General features: G+C 41.9%; 2 protein-coding genes and 1 non-coding gene across 4 annotated transcripts; 2 read left to right on the top strand and 1 right to left on the bottom strand.

Moving 5' to 3' along the window:
• The first annotated feature begins 3,967 nt into the window (after nt 1–3,967).
• Nucleotides 3,968–4,039, top strand: TRNAG-UCC. Its single transcript has one exon. It is a non-coding gene; the product is annotated as a tRNA-Gly (tRNA).
• A 262-nt stretch (nt 4,040–4,301) lies between these two features.
• LOC112351471 (RNA pseudouridine synthase 7-like) lies at nt 4,302–6,176 on the bottom strand. 2 transcript variants are annotated; one of them, XM_024689450.1, is made up of 12 exons: nt 6,112–6,176; nt 6,008–6,051; nt 5,784–5,861; nt 5,633–5,733; nt 5,479–5,566; nt 5,335–5,413; nt 5,198–5,280; nt 5,077–5,142; nt 4,976–5,032; nt 4,807–4,923; nt 4,607–4,751; nt 4,302–4,539 (listed from the first exon to the last, which is right to left on the bottom strand). In XM_024689450.1, exons 1-12 carry the CDS (start codon nt 6,167–6,169, stop codon nt 4,352–4,354), a joined length of 1,104 nt encoding a protein of 367 aa, XP_024545218.1. In that variant the 5' UTR covers nt 6,170–6,176; the 3' UTR covers nt 4,302–4,351. The 2 variants fall into 2 exon arrangements, with proteins under 2 accessions (XP_024545218.1, XP_024545217.1); XM_024689449.1 differs by having other exon boundaries at nt 5,198–5,413.
• An 89-nt stretch (nt 6,177–6,265) lies between these two features.
• Nucleotides 6,266–8,478, top strand: LOC9644392 (uncharacterized protein At2g39910). Its single transcript, XM_002984304.2, has 8 exons — nt 6,266–6,307; nt 6,349–6,780; nt 6,842–6,928; nt 6,985–7,175; nt 7,235–7,430; nt 7,495–7,559; nt 7,617–7,706; nt 7,761–8,478. The coding sequence occupies exons 1-8, from the start codon at nt 6,266–6,268 to the stop codon at nt 7,861–7,863; spliced, it is 1,206 nt and encodes a 401-aa protein (XP_002984350.1). The 3' UTR covers nt 7,864–8,478.
• Nucleotides 8,479–18,758: the final 10,280 nt, after the last annotated feature.

Here is an 18,758-nt window from a genome sequence, read left to right on the forward strand (position 1 = left end):
ACATGGCGTATCCCAAGTAAAGTTTAGTCAGCGTTCAAACTTACATGGAGGCGTTTGCCTGAACAAGTGATCCAGTGCAGGGCTGGAAATTTGGGGATACTACCTGAATGAATGTGCGCCCTGACTTGAAACCCTACATCGATCCTATTCCCATACTGAGATCCAACGGCCGAGATTGAATTATGGAACTTCTTGGTTAAAAAGCATAAGCGATTCTTCGGGCGGCTATTCATAGAACGATCATAGAACGCTGGGCAATCTAAGGCATGAAGCCAATCCCCCACGTCTGTCGGCTTGGATTAATAATTGGAACCACTACACTCATCGATTATTTGAGGTATCACTGTGGAAAGCCCTCTTGTCATGTTCTTGAGTCCATATTTTCTCCTAGAAGAAGAAGCATTGCCCCAGCCGATGAGCTGAATCCAAAGCATAGAGCGGCATTTGTGCAGCTGCCTTTTTTGTAGTCAGGCTACATTCTTCTATAGGACTCCTTCATAAACATTCCCATTCGCAAGAAAGCTCCTTCAATGAGGTGGTGATCAAGCAGGCCAAAAAGGAGCCTCTCACTTGCTCGCTTCTTGGCCGCCTGTAACACCACCAATTGGAACAACAAAATTTAAAATTTCTCAACTACTTCAAGAAGGGCTACCTCCCAACGCTACTGTGGTAGAGGGCGATCCGTCGCAAGCCATGGAGCAGGAAGAGGCTTGCGGTTAAGCTGCAGCTGGCTACACTAGCATTGGAAGAGTCCAAGAAGCCAGAGAGATGCCGAGAGGAGATTCCTTCCATGCTGCGTGCGAGGTATATGAAGTTTATGCATATTTGTGTCCTCATAATGAGTGAGCTCCTGAGCTTTGAAGGCACATGAAGAACACCTGGGCTTCACAAGCTACTTTGACCTGGGTGATGAAGCTGGTATCTGTCAGGTCGGAAGGCATTGCTGCTCAAATCCAAATAGAGATGTCTTGCAGATGCAGGTACCTTTTCCTCCTGCTTCTGGATCAGAGGATGCTCGCTGGAAAGCTATGAGTCCACCTTGTTTTGGGGAATGGAAGCTAAGCTTAATGTTACAAAACTTTACTTGTTTCTTTTAGTACTCTTTTAAGGAAGCAACATGATTATAACAGACAAAGCATGTACAATCTATATTGTAATACAATGGAAACATTTCAAACACTTGACAATTCTGAGCGTATGCAGACAGAAAGGTATTCCACCCTACACAACTGGTTCCACTAGATGTTCCAAAGGTGATAAGAACGCATTCTACTCCCATATTGCAATATATCCTCTCAGATTCCTATTGTTGGCTTATGCTACAAGAATGGCTGTCCATGATACCAGGTCATCGACATCACATTCCAGAGCATACACATCAATTAAAAGAAATTTGATTTTCTTGGTCGATTTACCTACTTGGCTTTTTCAAACAAACAATATTAGGTTTATAATGTTACAAGAGCCTATAATGTATAAGAAAATCATATCTGCATTATCATTTTCTCTAGACTTGGCATGGAGATTTGAGAGCTCAAAGATCCATCATTCATCCAAAAGAATACTAAAATCGCCCATAAGCCAAAAGAAGACACCCTGAGCAATTCCAGTAGCACTGGATTCTTGACGCCCTTGAGGATGCTAGATCTGTGCCAGGGCAATAGTGAGAGTTGGAGGCCGTGGCCACCGGAAATTTGACTGGGGGCGCAGCAGTCGAGTATCTCTTTAAGATGACATTCAGTATCTTGCAAGGCAATGCTGATGGCATATGTCCAAAGTGTGAATTTCTACGTGTGTGGAATGCCCACATAGAAAACATATTGAGGCATCTCTTCTATCACATTGGTCGCTGATTCCAATTGGTACCAAGGGCTATTCCAGTTGGTACCACAAAGCCTACTCTGGGCACGTGGAGGCCAAGGCAATCTTTGAAAGAATGCCAATGTGGGAGCTATTGATGTGGAACTCCATGCTGGTAGTAGGTGTCCAGAGAGGCATGGAAGCTTTTTAGAAGCATGCCTCAACAAGCTACCAAGGCCCAAAAGCTAGATAACTTGGAAGAATGTTGAACTCCCTTCAATTCCATGCCAGAGCACAACACAGCTTTGTGTGTTACCCTTTAAAATTGAATATTTAATAAGTAAATACTTTCAAATGCCCAAATAGTCCTAGCACCAGCGATAGGTTCTCCAAAATAGTGGAGGATTGAAGACTTGCGGTTCCATTAACACAATGAAAAGGATTGTAGTATTCTGTTCAAGTAAAGCATAGAGGGACCAAGAGTGATAAAGAAATCAATTTGCATCCATTTTATTGTAGTCTAATGCTTCCAGTTGGGTGCCAGATGACCTTTAAAAAACATGTAATGGTAATAGGAATGATGATTGGTTAATGATCACTATGCTTAGAATTCACTATGTTTATGATCCCCACCTTAGAATTCTGCCATTGACAGTTGGATCCTAACATGTCTGCCATGTCTAACAGTCAAGTTGAGCATGGCATTTCTGGCAGTTCCATTCAAACTTTCTCTGTTGTTGATTGTGTACAATGTCCAGCTAAAAACCTCTCAATCTAAACTTCTTATGAACGAAATTTGACTAAATTTTTTTTATTTCAAGAGAGATATAGCCATGGTGGTTGGTGGTTTTATGTGAGCTTGTAAATGAATCAACTCAGTGTAACATTGAGGAATGGGAAATTTGGATATTTTCAAAATTGCATTATACAATCATAATGTACCCTTCTTGACAATGTTTTGGCTTGCAGTGCATCCAGAAATCTGGCTGGGATCTTAGGTGGGTGTCCCAATATGTTTAGGTCCTTAACAATATATGTCACTGGGGTACATAAATTGTTTGCTCAGCTCTTGATAAAGTTGACCTTCTTTATGCTCAACACGAGTGTGTTGTTTTTCTACCATGTCACTCACTCTTTCCATATTTCCTCGACTTGACTAAGCCTAAGATCCTATGGGCAATTTAGACTTTCTACCATCATTGATTACATAATTGCTTCACCAAAGGAGAATGGCTTTTTTTCAATGATACTAAGTGAGGCTTGATTCACATTAATTTCTGGCTCTTGCAACGCCAAGCAAGTTGTAGAATAGTCCATACTCAAATGTCATGATCACTACATGGAAACAGTAAGTTTAGTTTGATCCCTGAAAAAACAACACAAGCAATTTGATTAGGTACACATCATAGATTGCTTGGAGAATAATGCTATAACGCTGCTTCCTGTCAAAGTAATCTATGATGTTTGGAGAGTTTGATTGTGTAATCTCAAAGTGTGTGCAACCTATCGCTCTTGCAAGTAAACCATTAGAACAATGCAAGAAGAGAATTAGTTTTTACCTACAACATTTACCAGCTTGATGTGAGTCACATCAGAAAACTCCTGGCTGATACCTTCAAGACTCCGAGCGCTTTGCAAGCTTCCACATACCGAGTACATATGGACGAGAGCCACGAAATCATGCGATGCTTCGTCACTGTCCATGCGAAAGTGGATCTCCGTGCCGATCTCTAGCTGCTTGAGAGTGCTGCAAGCCTTGAGCGCTGCGGGGATCAAAGAAATGCCTGGAGCTGATCCTTTTTCTCGCATTCTTGAGTAGAGTTCGAGCGTTTCTTGGTCTGATGGAAGAACGTTAGAGCTATCTTTGGTGCCGAGAGCCTCGAGCTTGATTGGCACCCAGCTCGGGCAGCCACAGGAATCAATCCCACGTGAAGACATGGACGGAGCCTTGGGAGATTTCTACACGGAAAAAGAGTCGTGTTAGCTTACCTTGGATGATCTCCGACCACTTTGCTGGATCTTCCAACAGATGCTGCCATTTGCGCTCTTCCGATCTGGCTGTGTGCTGCTCTCTCTAATTCCCAGAACCATTCTTCTTCCTCTTCTTCTCTGTGAAAGAAATCGCTCCGAAAGAAGGGAGAGAGGATAATTTCAAACATCTGTCTAAGCATCAGTAGTCCAACGGGTAGGATAATTGCCTTCCAAGCAATAGACCCGGGTTCGACTCCCGGCTGATGCAATTTTTAAACAACTCGTTGTGGGCCTTGTCACCAAGCCGCTGGGGAAGACATAATTGCCATTACATAATTGCCACCAACTATAGAGAATATCAGTGTTTTGTATTGGCTATGTTTTTGTTTGCTCACAGTGTTTTTATTTCCCTTTGGTTCTAGAAATTAGTCTGGTTTGTTTGACCGGAACAGTCAACGGCGAGCCGGCATAGTCAACGGCAAGGAGAGGTACAGTCAACAGCATGGATATCTCAAGTTGACACCAACATAAGAGTTGAAGTTTGTATCCATTCCATTCAATTGTTAAAGTTTAGAAGAGCTTAGCTAGCCCATGCAGGAAGAGGGCACTCAAACGACCACTCCTCGCAAGAATATTGCACACAATGCAGCCATAGCCCGTCGGAGTCGTCGTCATAGCCCGACGGTCCCAAGCGTGGACAATGCGTACACAGTGGATCCATCTCAAAACTTGGTTCTTCTCGATCATCGTCGACCTTTCTCCTGGAATCTGATCAACAGAAAGGTGTCGTTCGAAAGAAAGAAGACAACGAAGTGATCCGAGCTTGTTTGTTTACCTTGTGCCTGTTGCTGGCGGCTCATGTCACTCCTTGCTGCCGAGTCTGCTGTTCCACCCCTTTTGGAGCGTTTTGGAGGATTTTCATGAAGGTAAAGGTCGTCGTTGGCGATGGGGTGTTTTAAGTGCTGCAAATGGACGCGTATCTAGAATGTGAGAGGAAAAAGCTTAGCAAACGAATCAAGAGACTAAGTTCCTTGCCTGGTGAGTTCTTCCTGTCAGAGGTTTGCATTCAACGATGCTGGATACTCCATCCGTGCTTAGACGCACAAACCTCGTACAAGCTTCTTTCCCTTTGCTATCCTGTTCTTCGCAAACCTGGAAAACTTGAGAACTGCAGTAAGAAATTGCTCACAATTGTGATGTTTACCTCCACAGTGCTCCTCCCTTCCCGTGCATCGTAATGAACAGCAGCATTCACCACCACCTGAGAAAAATCTTACAAGAGAGTCATCGAGAGCGGTTTTTTACCTCTTCTTCTGGAAACACGCCAGTAACTTTAGCAACGTAAACTTTGCGAACTCTACCATTCTCGATCTGCAAGCATCACACAAAGACGTATAGCAAAATTTAAAAAGCGAAGGAAGCTTACGTCCTGCCGAAACTTGTCCGCTTTCACAGCGCTTTTGGCGAAAATAAGAAGCCCAGAAACAAGACGATCGAGCCTGTGAACAGCTGATAGAAAATAAACGAGTTGAAAGAAAAATTGCATGAAAAGAGCTAGTTTACGGAATAAAGGTCCGGTGTTGTGCTCTGCTTGCAGGATGCCAAGCACAGTGTTCTTGCGGTACTGCCCGCAAGTATGGACCTGAAGAACAATAGTGGTGTTCAAAGTTTTCTTCCTTGCAAGTAGTAGAATTTTTTGGCACTCACTGGTATAGATGCTGGCTTGCATACTGTGAGAACTTCGGGTTCCTCGTGGAGAATTACAATACTCTCGGCCAGAACCGGTGGCTCATGCCTGGCTATCAAAATGGAAAAGCAGACTAGAAATCAATGGAAGGACTTTAGAAGTGATGTGAAGCACCTGTGAACAAAGTGGCTCAGTTTCTGTGTCGTTCGAACTCTATATTCGCTATCACATTTTTTATCCTCTACCAAAATCCGGCCTGATCGAACAGCATCAACCTGCAAGAACAATGCCAGGTTTGATCTTTGCTTTCCAAGGAAAAACTCACATAATACTCATACGGCCTTTGCCTGAATTCGTCGGCAAACATGTCCACGATTGTCTTTCCAGACCATCGCTGCTTCACCTGAGCAACGAGAAAAGAGAGATCAAAATCAAGTTTTTCTTTCGAAATCGGAGAAACAAAAAAAAGAGAGATAAAAATCAAAGGTTTTCTTTCCAAACCCGGAGCCACAAAAAAAAGATAGATAAAAATCTTTCGAAACCACTTACATGAGCAATGAACTCGAAATAATACGGTAGCACGAATCGCTTTCCTGTGACACAATGAAATGCAGGCGCTAGCTCACGACCAGAGAATTCCATCATTTTCTTACCGCCCACGATGATGTAATGCGAGGGAAGGATGGGCGTGTCGGGGTTCTCCCACTCCATTGCTGTCTAAACCCTAAACGTTGTTTAAAACATAATTAAATTTCTTATCAATATTTTATCTATTCCAAGTTAACCCTGTTTAGGGTTTCTCTAGCTATGGAGGGAACTGAGCCCCAGGAGATCTCCCGGCTCTTGGAGGTAATGCGCATTGGATTTTCATTCTCACTCCATCTTCTCAGGCGCTCAGAGTGCCGCGGGAGCTCACGAGGTCCTACGCGAGCAGCCAGGAGCGAGACGGTGCCAGGGCCGAGTTCCTGGCGTCGTCGCGCGAGGCGCTGGTCGCCCTGAGAACAGCGCTTGTGTCTGGGAAATGGGAGGAGCCTCGCGAGAGAGAGGTGATCTCTACGCTCGCTACTTTTGCTTGTGGCGAAGTGGAGTGGACGACGGACGAGCTCGGGGAGATCGCAGTGAGTGCGATCGATTGTCTCGGCTCGTCTAGGCAGCAGCTGGTTTTGGATCACTTGCGAGAACTTTTGCTGGAGATCCACGCAAGTTTGAGGCATGGAACAAGAGAGGCCACTGCTCAAAGCTTGTATGAAGAAGGGCATTCTTCTCACGACGCTTCAAATGACATCGTTCTGGCGCATCAAATGTCTTGGATACTTTCGCAGGTAAGTCTTTGTTCTCCATCTAGCTCAAAGTCGTAAGTTTTTGGATTACTTTTCTTTGTAGATTGGCCATCCTCATCTCGGCAAGCACTGCCAGATTATCATGCCCTGTGTTCTCACAGCTTTAGATCACTACTCACCTCCAATCAAGGTACATTCTCTTTTACAGTTTTTCCTCAGCTTGTTCCTTTTTTTTTTCTCCTGTAGCGCCAAGGATTGGAATGCTGTCTCCATTTGGAGCAGGGCATGAACTCCACCGAGCTGAGGTGGTACAAAGACGTTCTACTCGATGCCGTATGTCAAAACATCGCTGGATGCGACGAGTTGTGGCCGCTGGTCGTCAAAACTGCTGTTCGCCTTGTGACGCGTATAGAAGGACGGAATGCCCGCTCGCCTTGGTAAGACGAAAGCTCCTTTTTGAGTTTGATCAGGAAAAATCTCTAAGGCATCCACACAGGTACAGGAAAATCCTGGCTGAGATGCTGGGTGAGCTTGAGAGGCATCCGGACGACAAGGAGAAACCGAATGTGTTCCTCCAAGAGATCGGACCTCAACTCAAGGCGATGGGCCTTGTGTTGGTCGCTCTCTTCAAGAGACTGTTCGCTCTTCTCTTCTACTGGCTTGACACTGGAGACAAAAGGACGTCCATTCTGGTGAGAATTCAACGCAAATTACGTTCCTTCGTCCTGATGACAAATTGTTTTCTTCTTCGCGTAGGTTCTTTCTTGCTTGCGGGCTGTGATTACTCACACTTGGATCCGAATACCGCATCTTGCAAACAGGTTCGTGTTAACATTCTCTTATTTCCTGACAATCTTGCAAACGTTCCGGATGAACAGTATCTGGGAGCAGGCCGTGAAGCTGCATTGTAAAGTCGCGGACTTGGAAGTACGCGCGGCTGTTGCCGAGACGGCGTGCTATCTAATTGAGTAAGAACTTCCACACGCAAATTCTAAAATCTTTCATTTATCGATCTTTCTCAGGTGCGTTGGTCCGGAGATTTTGGAGACTCACCAGGACGACGTAGAATTGGTGGCTGCAGTAAAATCTATAAAAGCTTATGAAGCCCAAACTCCCAAAACTTAACTAAAAGTGAGCGCCAAATTTCCTTTTAGGTCGAAAGCCACCACCTTTCATTTCAATGCACCACGACCGTTGACGGCACGAGCGTTCTAGACACTCCTCGGATGCTTCCATGAATTATAAACAATCAATCACGGCCAGCTGGAAAACAGAAGGTAAACCCTCTAGCAAGTTTCCGGGGAATATTTCCGAACAAGCTCACTAGGGCTGGAGCAAACAGAGCGATCAGGATCCAAAGAGCAACTCATCCATGGGTCGGGAGCAGCGGCGGCAACGAAAGCGCGGGCATGTCAAGGCGGCTATCTTTTCGTCACTCCTCCAATCTGTTTGCTCGCTCTGTTCCCAGGTCAAGGAATCCATCGCCGCCAGCGATTGCTCCGGCTCCTTTCGAGCTCTCTCCTTTTCCTCCAGCAAATGTTGCAGCTCTAGATCGGGAGATCTGGGCGAGGATGAAGATCATAGCAGCAGATTGATCGGATGACCGAACGGCGGCTTAGTCAACCTAGTGAGAAAGACTAAAGCATATCTGAAAGAGTCGTCTCGCATTAGATGACGAGTCAATGTGTCAGATTTGTCTAGAAGCCTGGAGTTTAAGTCAACAACTGCCAAGATTTCCAAGGTTGATTGTTTGACCGGCACAGTCTACAACCCAGTAAATCCAGTCAGTAAGATTGTTCTCTGTGTGTCAATGCAATCGGTCAATGTGTAATTTTTCTCTAGGGGAGTTTTAGTTAAATCCAGACTTCAAGGTATTCCATGCCTGACTGTTTGACTGATACAGTCAACAGCCCAGCCATTGTTGTTCTACTTCGTCTCGTCTATGTATAAGGAACAAAAGAAAAAGTTAAAGAGGTGGTGGCCACTGGTTAGTGGGTGCATTTTCAAATGATTTTTTAAAAAGGCAAAAAGATCTCACGAGATTTGTCTGGCTAGGCCAAAACAAAAGGCCTGTGGAGGCACGTGCTTGAATTGGCAGGCCTCCGAGAAGCTTCTTCTGGTGCTGCAGGGAACCTTCGCCAGCTCATTCTCGCCCCTATCATGATGAATGCACCTGGCCAAGACGTTACTTGCATTCCACTCCACTCCAAGTTTAAATTCTCGAAGCAATCAACGTGATCAAAGTTACGTTGGCGATATTACTTTCATCCGGTCAAAGCCACACTAGTATATATAACCTGTTTGGCAGCGGGGGTTTTTATCCATACTCTTCTCCATCATTACTTATCTCTCTCTCGCTCTCTTTGTGTTCTTCCGAGCTCTATCGATCGATTCGATGGAAATCTCGAGCAATCTGCGTGATGGGTCCTCGGCCGCGGCAGTGATCGAGCTTCTCAAGAAGGAGCAGCTCAAGAATTCGAGGGCCAAGCACAGGGTGCCCAGAAGGGGGCAAATCAAGGCCGCCATCGCGGCCTCCATGGCGCACTCCATCGCCTCAGCATTCTCCGAGATCAAGCGGCACCTCACGCCCGCTCCCTCGCGATGTCACTCGTCGTGTGGATCCTCGCTCAGCCGATCCAGCTCCACCGGATCTCACGACTCGTCGACCTTCAGGCTGTGATGGAGTGATCTATAGCAAGATACAAGATCATCAAATTGGGAAATTCTCTTTCTCCAAATCGTCTCCAGCATCTCCAGAGATTGTGCTCGAGGCCGGGTCGTGATCTCGAGCCATGGCTCCAGCACAAGAACAGAGATGTTTGCATCGCGCAGCAAAAATGATCCATCCAAAGTCTTGTTCATAGCTTGATCAAAAGGATTTGCAAAGTCAATAAATTTGGTTGACCAGAATATGCGTTGTCTTTGTTTTTGAATATTCCTTGTTCCAACGTGTTTACTCATTTGAATGAAATGTTTTGGCGCTCACGAGACTCTAGGGCAGCAAGAAAGAAGATGCGATGATCGCCAGGGCGAAGGCGCTGCTCAAATCCTGCTACAAGGGAAAGGTTTCCAGGGATTTCCAATCGATCGCAGCTTCTTTCATCTTCTTTCATCGATCTAAGGTCGAAATCTTTCATCCTGTTTCTCGCAGCTCGATGCGGCCCTAGAGCCAGCCGTAGAGCAGCCGCCGCAACCAGGGATTCAAGCGATGCCTGAGATTTCCACGTTGCGAGGGCTTCCTTTCCTGATTTCCGCAGCATTCGTGGTGAAGATGGTCCAGGGCACCCTCTTTGGCGACGACAAGGTAATCGAGGTGAAGATGAATCCTTTCCTTGGCCAGGAGGACTACCTGGTGTACAAAAGGTTCGAGCAAGCATTCCTCGGCGCTGCTAGTGCCCAGCCAAAGCTCGGTAAGAGGATGAGATTTTTGAGATTATTTCTCGACCAATTTTATAAACTTTGATCAATGTGTTTGCAGCCAAGATCACGGCTGCCGATTTGGAGAAGTCTACAGGTTTTCAGTACCACAAGTTGAGCGACTGGATTCTCCTCCTCTACCATGGCACTCCGAGCACCAACATCTCTTCCATCCTCGAGAGTGGATTCGCCACGGTTGCCGCTCGGAGTAAGAACAGATACTGGTTTAGTGGCGACCCATTCGTTTGCACCTCTTACGCCGACGAGGACTCCAGCGAGTACTACCTCCTTGCGGTTTTGGTGCTGTATCCAGAGAAGGTAATTTCTCGTAAATCTTTTTCTCTCATGTGACCGATTCATAGATGGGAGATGATGGTACATACGCGGTTACAAAAGAGTTCCAGAGCCACATTCTACCGGTCGCTACTGTAAGGATCCAACGTGCCACTGCGAACAATACAGGTATAGACATGTTCTCATATGAATCTAGTCATGGTTTTTTATTAGGTGTGATCCAAGCTCCTCTGTCGAAGACTTACCTGGAGCTTCTGCGAATTTTACAATCACGATCACCAGTGAAGTGATGGTTTCCTGGAGGTATTATCTTCGTATTTTTGTTGAGTCCCCCAGGTATTGAATTTTCAAAACGCTGCAGGTAGGTACCGAGCTCGGAAATGCTCATGATCAACTGTTTGCTACAAAAAAAACTCTCAAAAGCTGGAAAATGAGGATAATCAAAGCTCAAGTTTGGATTCAAGGAACTCGCAAATCTTCGGCATTGCTTCAACTGTCGTGTACGAGTGGTCTCGGTGCCTGCTGACAATTCGATGCAGTTGTACTCTGCGTTGCTCGCGCTCGAAATCGTTCCCAGGTACTGCCACAGCATCTCAGCACGCTTGTCTTCCTGCCTGTGCGAGTGGACAAATAATCCACACAGGAGTAAGGAACACTTGTTCTTCTTTGCCCCGCTGACTGAATGTTTGGTGTCTTGGTCTTTTGTTTCTTGTTGTTGTTTATCAGGACTTTGATCCAAGACAGAGGCATTCTTGATGAGTGACCCAAGTGGAGCAGAACTTGAAACCCAGTGTGCAGAGTTTTGCACCACAAATTTTCGAGCAATGCTCGAAAGTCTCTGTAGGATCACCACCATAAAAACCATACATATGCAAAGCTTATGCTTACCTCTAGGCGATGAGACGAATCAGAAAAAGCAATGCATTTTAGCCTTTGGAGAACTTCCGACTCTGAGGCAAGACAAAGGGTTTGAGTAGAATGGTATCCAGATTGAACATAAAATAAAAATAAGAATTTGTGTAACCTCGCTGTCTGATAAGCTCACAAGCGTTGTATCCACCGCAAGAATGTGCAACAAAAGCGAGCTTTTTTGCAGGAATGTTCATGCAAATGTTATCCCAAACACATATAATATGATTTGAGCGTGTATCACTGCCTGAAATTTTTATTCCCTGCAAAGAGCTCAATAATATTTAGTACTAGGAAGTTTTCTTTACCTCTTCTGGTGAGTTATAGTTAGGATTAAGGACTAAAACAGCAAAATCTCGCTTATGTGCCCATTCTGCATGGACAAGAAGAAAATATGGCTTTTTTCCCTTGTAATATAAGCTTACCAATAGAAGGTAGAACGCTACCAATTAGAATAGAATCCTGAATTTAAGAAGTTATTTGACCAAAACTCTGAATAATCATACTTACATTTATGCAAACTTTGTGAGACCATAAACCTGCCCTGCAAAAGTCAATATTACAACTAAAATTTTTGTGTATTAGCTGTATCTCACTTGATTTTTCCTGCTCCACAAATGCAAATAAGCAGCACTTTAGAAATTGCTACATTAGAAGACAGAAATACAGGACATTTAGCCTGGCCCTCTACAGATAATTGTTCCAGTGGAAGCTCTAGCTTTGTCATTCCATACTTATCAACCATGAGATCTTGCACAATTTTTGCTATAATCTCCCTAACTTGGTCATAGTATTGTTATAGAATTTTGTTTTCAGAGTAATTGAAAATAGAAATCATTACCTGATTACTAGCATCATGTTTGAATGGAGCTGCACTTATATCACAAATTTGAAAGCTTTCCTCATCAATGATGTAGCCCAACTTCTCAAGCTTCATTTTAGCCCTAGTCTTAATTAGTATTTAGGATAAATTAAAGAACCTTTGCCTTTTCAAGGTCTTAGAACATTATGAGATCAATCATTGAGATGCATGAGTATAAAATGATTAATTTTTTTCAAATTTTAATTTATGTAGATTAATTATTTTTTGGCATAAAATAATAAATATGCAGATAATATTTGTGGCTTACTTTAAAATCCACTTCAAATTCAAATTTTAAAATAGTCTAGGTCAATTGCATAAATACTTTATAGTTTGAAAGGCTAACATATTCTTTCAAAGGTTTTAGTTTTAGGGCTTAATCAATTGTTCATAGAATTAAATTTTAGATGTCTAATATTTATATACCAATCAAGATTATATGACTATGGGATAGATAATAAATAATTAAATATAAAATATTACTAAATAAAATAAATTTATAATAATATATTATATTTATTTTATTATAAAATTTTAAATATATAAACTATTTAGTTAATCAATGAATAATTAAATGAATTTTTCATAGCCTTCAATTATGTACATAATCAATATAGGCAATATATGGTATAGTGTCAAATGTGACTTTATTGTTTTTAGATAAAATGTTTTTTGAGAATAAAGATTACAAAATAATATAAATATAAAAACTTAAATTTTATCTTTGTTAGATCATGATTGAAGTGATAATAATATTTATCTATAATAGTTAAGATATTTAGTTAACAAAGTATTAATTCAAGAAAATAATTATATATAAAGATTTTTAGGGAATTCTAAGTGTATGCATATTTATAAGGTATTACTTGCAAATGCTACTCAATCAAAACTAAATTAAAACTTCATAGAAAAATCACTATCGACAAGGTTTAGACTAGGTTATAAATTATTAGTTAAATAAGTTTTTGACAAAATATAAACTTGACTATTTTAAATATTCATGCAAATGCTTGCAAAAGGGACTTACTTTAGCTCTTCATCACAGTCAATATTTATAGTTTCATCAAGAAACCAAAGCCTATATTATGGCTCAAGAGGATTTTGACTTTAAGAGGGTCTTAAATTTATAGAAAACCTTTATAACTTATCAAGAGAAACATATAGCATTAAAGATGACTATAAAGAATCATCACTTTCTATAGAAACTTACATACACTATCTCAATGCCTAGCTTGGTTAAATTGGTAATTTATTATAAAAATGTCCTTAAGGGACTAACCAAGAACACTCCTTGAATACTTAAGCATGAATAACTTAGGGCTTATTTGCCTCTCGGAAGGTGTAAACATAAGGCTAGAGTGTGCTACTTTGCCTCATACACAAGATAAGTGCACCGGCTCAACTTCACCCATATCTTAATCTTTATAGAGAGCTATATACGTTCTATAAGCTTCTTCCAAAATTAGCATTGGAGAGAATTGTGTGGATTCCCTTTGTAAAAATCATCCCTTTTTATTTCCCCAAATCCAAGTTGAAACTAAGCACCACATAAGGTCTTTTATATTTCTAAATCCCATACTAGATCAATCCTTACAATCTCCTTATGATACTCAATGACTGGTTTGGCTGGTGATGCTGGATGGGGAACCACCTGGAGCCCTTCCACAGCATCCAAATACATGCAAACAATAGTGTTCCATGCTGACTTCAGAATGATTGGTCATATCCCTAAACTTTCTTTTGAAGAGTGATCAATGATCAAGTTGGGGATGTATAAAATCTTCAATCTTGCCAATGTAATTCATTCTAATATCTAGAAAGTTTTGCAGCAATTTTTTTTTATATCTAGCTATACAGAACAACAATTCTCAATATCTTCATCTTCATCCATATATAAAGTGGATTTAGGCTTGCATGTTCATGGAGTTCCTCAACCTAGTAGTTGTGGATGGACTACTTTGAGATGGGCTGGTAAGCAATCCCCTCTTCACATAAAGTGTTTGTTGGCATTGCACATGAAAGGATTTCAAAATGACCTTCACTATAAACCAATAGTTTTAATACCAAGTTATAAACAACTAAATTTTTCCATTCTACTTTTTTCCATTCAATGGTTTACTTAGCATCAGATATACAATGGCTCCAAAAATCCCTTGGTGGAGTGACTAGAGGTAGCATATGCTTTACTTTTCCCTCCAATTGAAAGAAAATAATGATGTATTAGATGGAAAGAAAGTTTGGAAACAAAATTAATAACTGCTTACAGTAAAGGATGTCTAAGGTTCATCTAAAAACAAAAAAGGAAATAGTAACAAAGCAAAATTGAGGAGAAAGAAAATGGAAGGAAGTAGAATTGGTAAATATTATAATTCTAATCAAGCTGTACATCACTAATCTAGATTTTGGCTCCTCATTTTTGCCATCACTAGCTTGTGAGCACTACATTGCTAAAATAGTGAGAACCAAGGGGAGAAAGCAAACAAACAAGAAGACTATATCTCTTGAAGTTCCAAAGAACCCTAATGTCTCTTTTAACACAAGATACTAGTAAGCACCCTCCTCCACCTGTAAATTCATTCCTAGCAAGAGGGGAAAAAACAGCTTAAGTATAAACAACATTCAATCATGAAGAAAGGCACTTGAAAACTCACCCAAGTAACGGATTGATCAACCCTATGTGAGAAAATTCTAATTGTAAGCCCAGTGAATAAATTTATGTTTGTGTAATGCTAGAAAAGCTTTATGTAAATTGACTATTGATAAGGATTGTTGAAACTATAAACAATTTCCACGTGCTCTTTCAATAGGATCCCACAAGCAAACCAAACTCAAGTCAAATGGAGCATGTATCTTGTATACATGTTTTCTTTCTGCCATGTGACAAGCCCAATCTCGAATCTTTAAATACTCTTGAGAAAACAAGGAAAGAAGAGAATTAAAGCAAATATGAACTGCAAGGCTTAACCATAATAGTTCAATCTGCTTCTTGCCAAAAGCTATATAAAGTTGTAAAATGCATTCTTAGCATATAGAAAGGTAAAATGTTAAAGTTTCTCACTCAAGCCAGCTCAAAAACAACTTGCAGGATATATAGTAGATATTTATGAGTGCCCTTCTACCACACATCTTGTGCCAATTCTATACTTTCCAAAGTAGATTTTTGATAAAGTTAATTCTAGCTTCAAAGGCTTTAGTCCTCACATCACTGGACCAGTTAAGCAACTAGAATATAAGATGGACAAGACTGGGTAGCACCAGAGTAGCAACTGGTAGTTACTGGCTTGTGCCATTATACTTTGTCAGGGGAGAGCTCAAATGCATACCAGCACCCCTTGCATGAGCAAATCCATCCCTTAGAGCCCTCACCGTGAATGCGTTGATCGAGACTCTTGCATGAAAAATGTAACTTGATTTGAAGAACAAAACGAGAACTTACATTAAAAAGGCCAGCAGTGTTCATGTTCTTCATCAACCTCAAACAAGGAATAGTGACTAAGAAAAATAAAAGAGAAAAAGGAACCTGCAATTTCGATAAGTGTTTCAACAGAGATCCGTAATGGTTAACTTCTTTCAGAATGGCAGTCATAATGGTCCTACAATGGAGACTAAAGAAATATCTTTAATGCAAGAACTTCAACGTTAGTTCCCGTAGCAACGCACAAGTGTTCTAAAAACCAGTCGCTGCGAAAAAAGCCCGTGCTGGCATTTTAAGTTTCTAAATTCGACTGAATGCACAACTCAACTTGCTCATCCAAGAGTTGAGATGAAAAAAATTTCCATACTGATCACTTGAATAAACTTGCTCAAATAGTATCTTCGTCAAATAGTTTCGAAAAAGGTACAGCATTTCCCTGATAGTACTGGACTCAGTTTTTCACGACCAGATTCTTCCAATGGGCTTCAGTTATGGAATTTGGGTCCGCAGCAGCTGTTGGCAAGTTTTTGATTGGCAACTCTGCACCGTCGTTCTGCATTTTATCCTTATTTGTAAGGTGACTGACATTTTTTTCACAGGTTATTGTTCTTTGCGTCAACCGACCAGGATTGTTTCCAGAAGTTTATTTTGAAAGAAATCTGCGCATCCAACTGAGTAAATAGAAAATAGTGCTCGATAATATTACCACTGTTTTCTATCAACTTTGAAGCGTCGTGGGGCTGAGAACAACCTTTGATAATCGAGCAACAAGTTCTGCAAAGTGATGTTAATACCACTATCACTCCAGCACACAAACCTTGGGAATTGGTGCTGTGTTTCGTAACTCCTCTGTTTTTGACATCAAGAATAGCTCGTATGTCAAGCATCCTATAGGGACCCTTCTAGAAAACAATTGTAATCAAAACACTCACCTAGACCCCACGCATCCAGTTCATATCGAGGAGATTTGCGAATTAACAAATTCTAAAGACTTGTACTGGCTCCCCACTAAGGTGCCATCAACTTTCCATAGAATCATGCCATATAAAATTTTATACATCTAGCACCATAGAAACTCAGCAAGCACGTGGAAGGCATGAAGCTTCCAATCAATCGTCGAAGGCATGAGCAGGAGGTGTTTAAGTGCTTGCCTACAGTTGTTTTGAACTACCGCATTAGAACTGTGTGCAAACAATGGAAAGATCTTGTAGATTCACTAGGATTTGTGAAATTTTATTCAGCATACCACTCTAAAAGCAAGCATCTACTCCCTCCTCGTGTCTTGGGTATAACTAGAAATGGTGAGGAAATCTACAGCTGCAACCCGTTTGTTGCTGGATCTGAAGCACACAAGGATTGGGTCCGTCAGGATGTCTACAGTCACATCTGGGTTTTCAAAAGAGGTTTCAAGCATATACTCCTGCGTCTTCATTCTGCCCTGGTATTGGAACCGTCCATGCAGCGGTACTGGATCTGTATAGCAGAAGAGCGATTGCATGTATATGACTCAAGATCAGGAGTGTGGGACCAAGTGGATTACCTGGCTCATCTCATACAGCAAAGCTTGGTTTTGAGCTTCAACATGGAAGAAATGAGATGGTCCATCGAGTGGTCATCATCCAATCCACATATGGGAGCTGGTTTGGCCAATTGGGTGGTAACAACAGCACCCCAGTTTTTCATTGTGGCTATAGTAGCAGATCGTGGGGTTGTGAAGATGATGCTAATAAGGTTGGACTGTGCATCAAAGAGATTTGTTAAGGAGGCAAGCTTTCCTTACAACCAGGAACACTTTCTTGTTTCTACAAGGGCACCTTCATGATTCCGGATAAGAATAGGTGTTTTTTCTGGATTATCAGGGTAAGACCTGGAGTAACTTTCCAACTCGGAACCCTTCAGTTGTGATGTCTGCTTTTCTGTTTGCCATCTTTGGTGCCTCCATGAAAGTTGTTTTAACAGGAATGGAAGAGTAGATCACGATATACTAAGCCTGTGACGAGGAGAGAAAATCAAAGGTGAGTAATGGTATCCCTTTAGTACATTTTTGCATTCTTGTTTCTAGAGAAGGCCGCGAGCTTCGAATAAATTATTTGTTGACCAAATTAAGAGCGGGCTGAACAGCAGTTTTGACTACGAGCGGCCATAACTCGTCACATCCAGCAATGTTGTGACATATGGCATCGATTGTACCACCTCAACTATGATGGAGTTCATGCCCTGCAATCCTTGGCGCTACAGAAAAAAAGTAGCAAAAACACAAAACAAGCTGAGAAAAAACTGTTAAAGAGAACGTACCTTGATTGGAGGCGATTAGTGATGATCTAAACCTGTAGGAACAAGGTCTTGCCTGCGAAAGTGTGATGCGCCAAAACGATGTCATTAGAAGCGTCTTGAGAGAATCCCCTTCTTCATACAAAATTTTGAGCAGTTCTCTTGTTCCATGCCTCAAACTCACGTGGATCTCCTTGCATGACGAGCCGAGACAACTGACTGCGATCTCCCTGAGTTCGTCCGTCGTCCACTCCACTTCGCCACAAGCAAAAGTAGCGAGCGTAGACACCTGTCTCTTGCAAGGCTTCTACACAAGCGCTGCTCTCAGGGCGACCAGCGCTTGGCACCGTCTCACTCAGGACCTTGTGATGGACCTTTATAATAATCAAACTCATCAAAACAATCTAGAATCCGCTCATACACATCCTTGGATAGTTTAGTTCTCCAAGAATTTGTTCACTGCGCGGAATAGCTAGACAAACTGCCGTTGACTATTTAGTCAACGATGCTTATAAAAATATCTGATGCTCTCGCCTTTATCAAAGTTATCAAGTCGGGTTGCTGCATTTTTAATTCTTCCAACCTTTTTTTTTGTTTTTATGAAGTTTCATTTTTCATGAGCAACTTTATCGAGGATGACTGCAATGAAGTACTTGCTGTGGTCCCTGAATCTGCCCTGCCCTAGACCCTGCAAACAATTATTATCCAACCAACTGTAAAAGACTGTGCTAAAACACATGCTAAGGCAGCACTTCGCGTTCCAAGAGCAGCAGGGATCGATGTACAAGTCAAACCCCGCTGATATGAATATTACCATATCAGTGTCCTCAAGATTCTGAGATCAGTAATCCA

This window comes from Selaginella moellendorffii, unplaced genomic scaffold, assembly GCF_000143415.4.
Source record: "Selaginella moellendorffii unplaced genomic scaffold, v1.0 SELMOscaffold_62, whole genome shotgun sequence".
Classification (NCBI taxonomy): domain Eukaryota; kingdom Viridiplantae; phylum Streptophyta; class Lycopodiopsida; order Selaginellales; family Selaginellaceae; genus Selaginella; species Selaginella moellendorffii.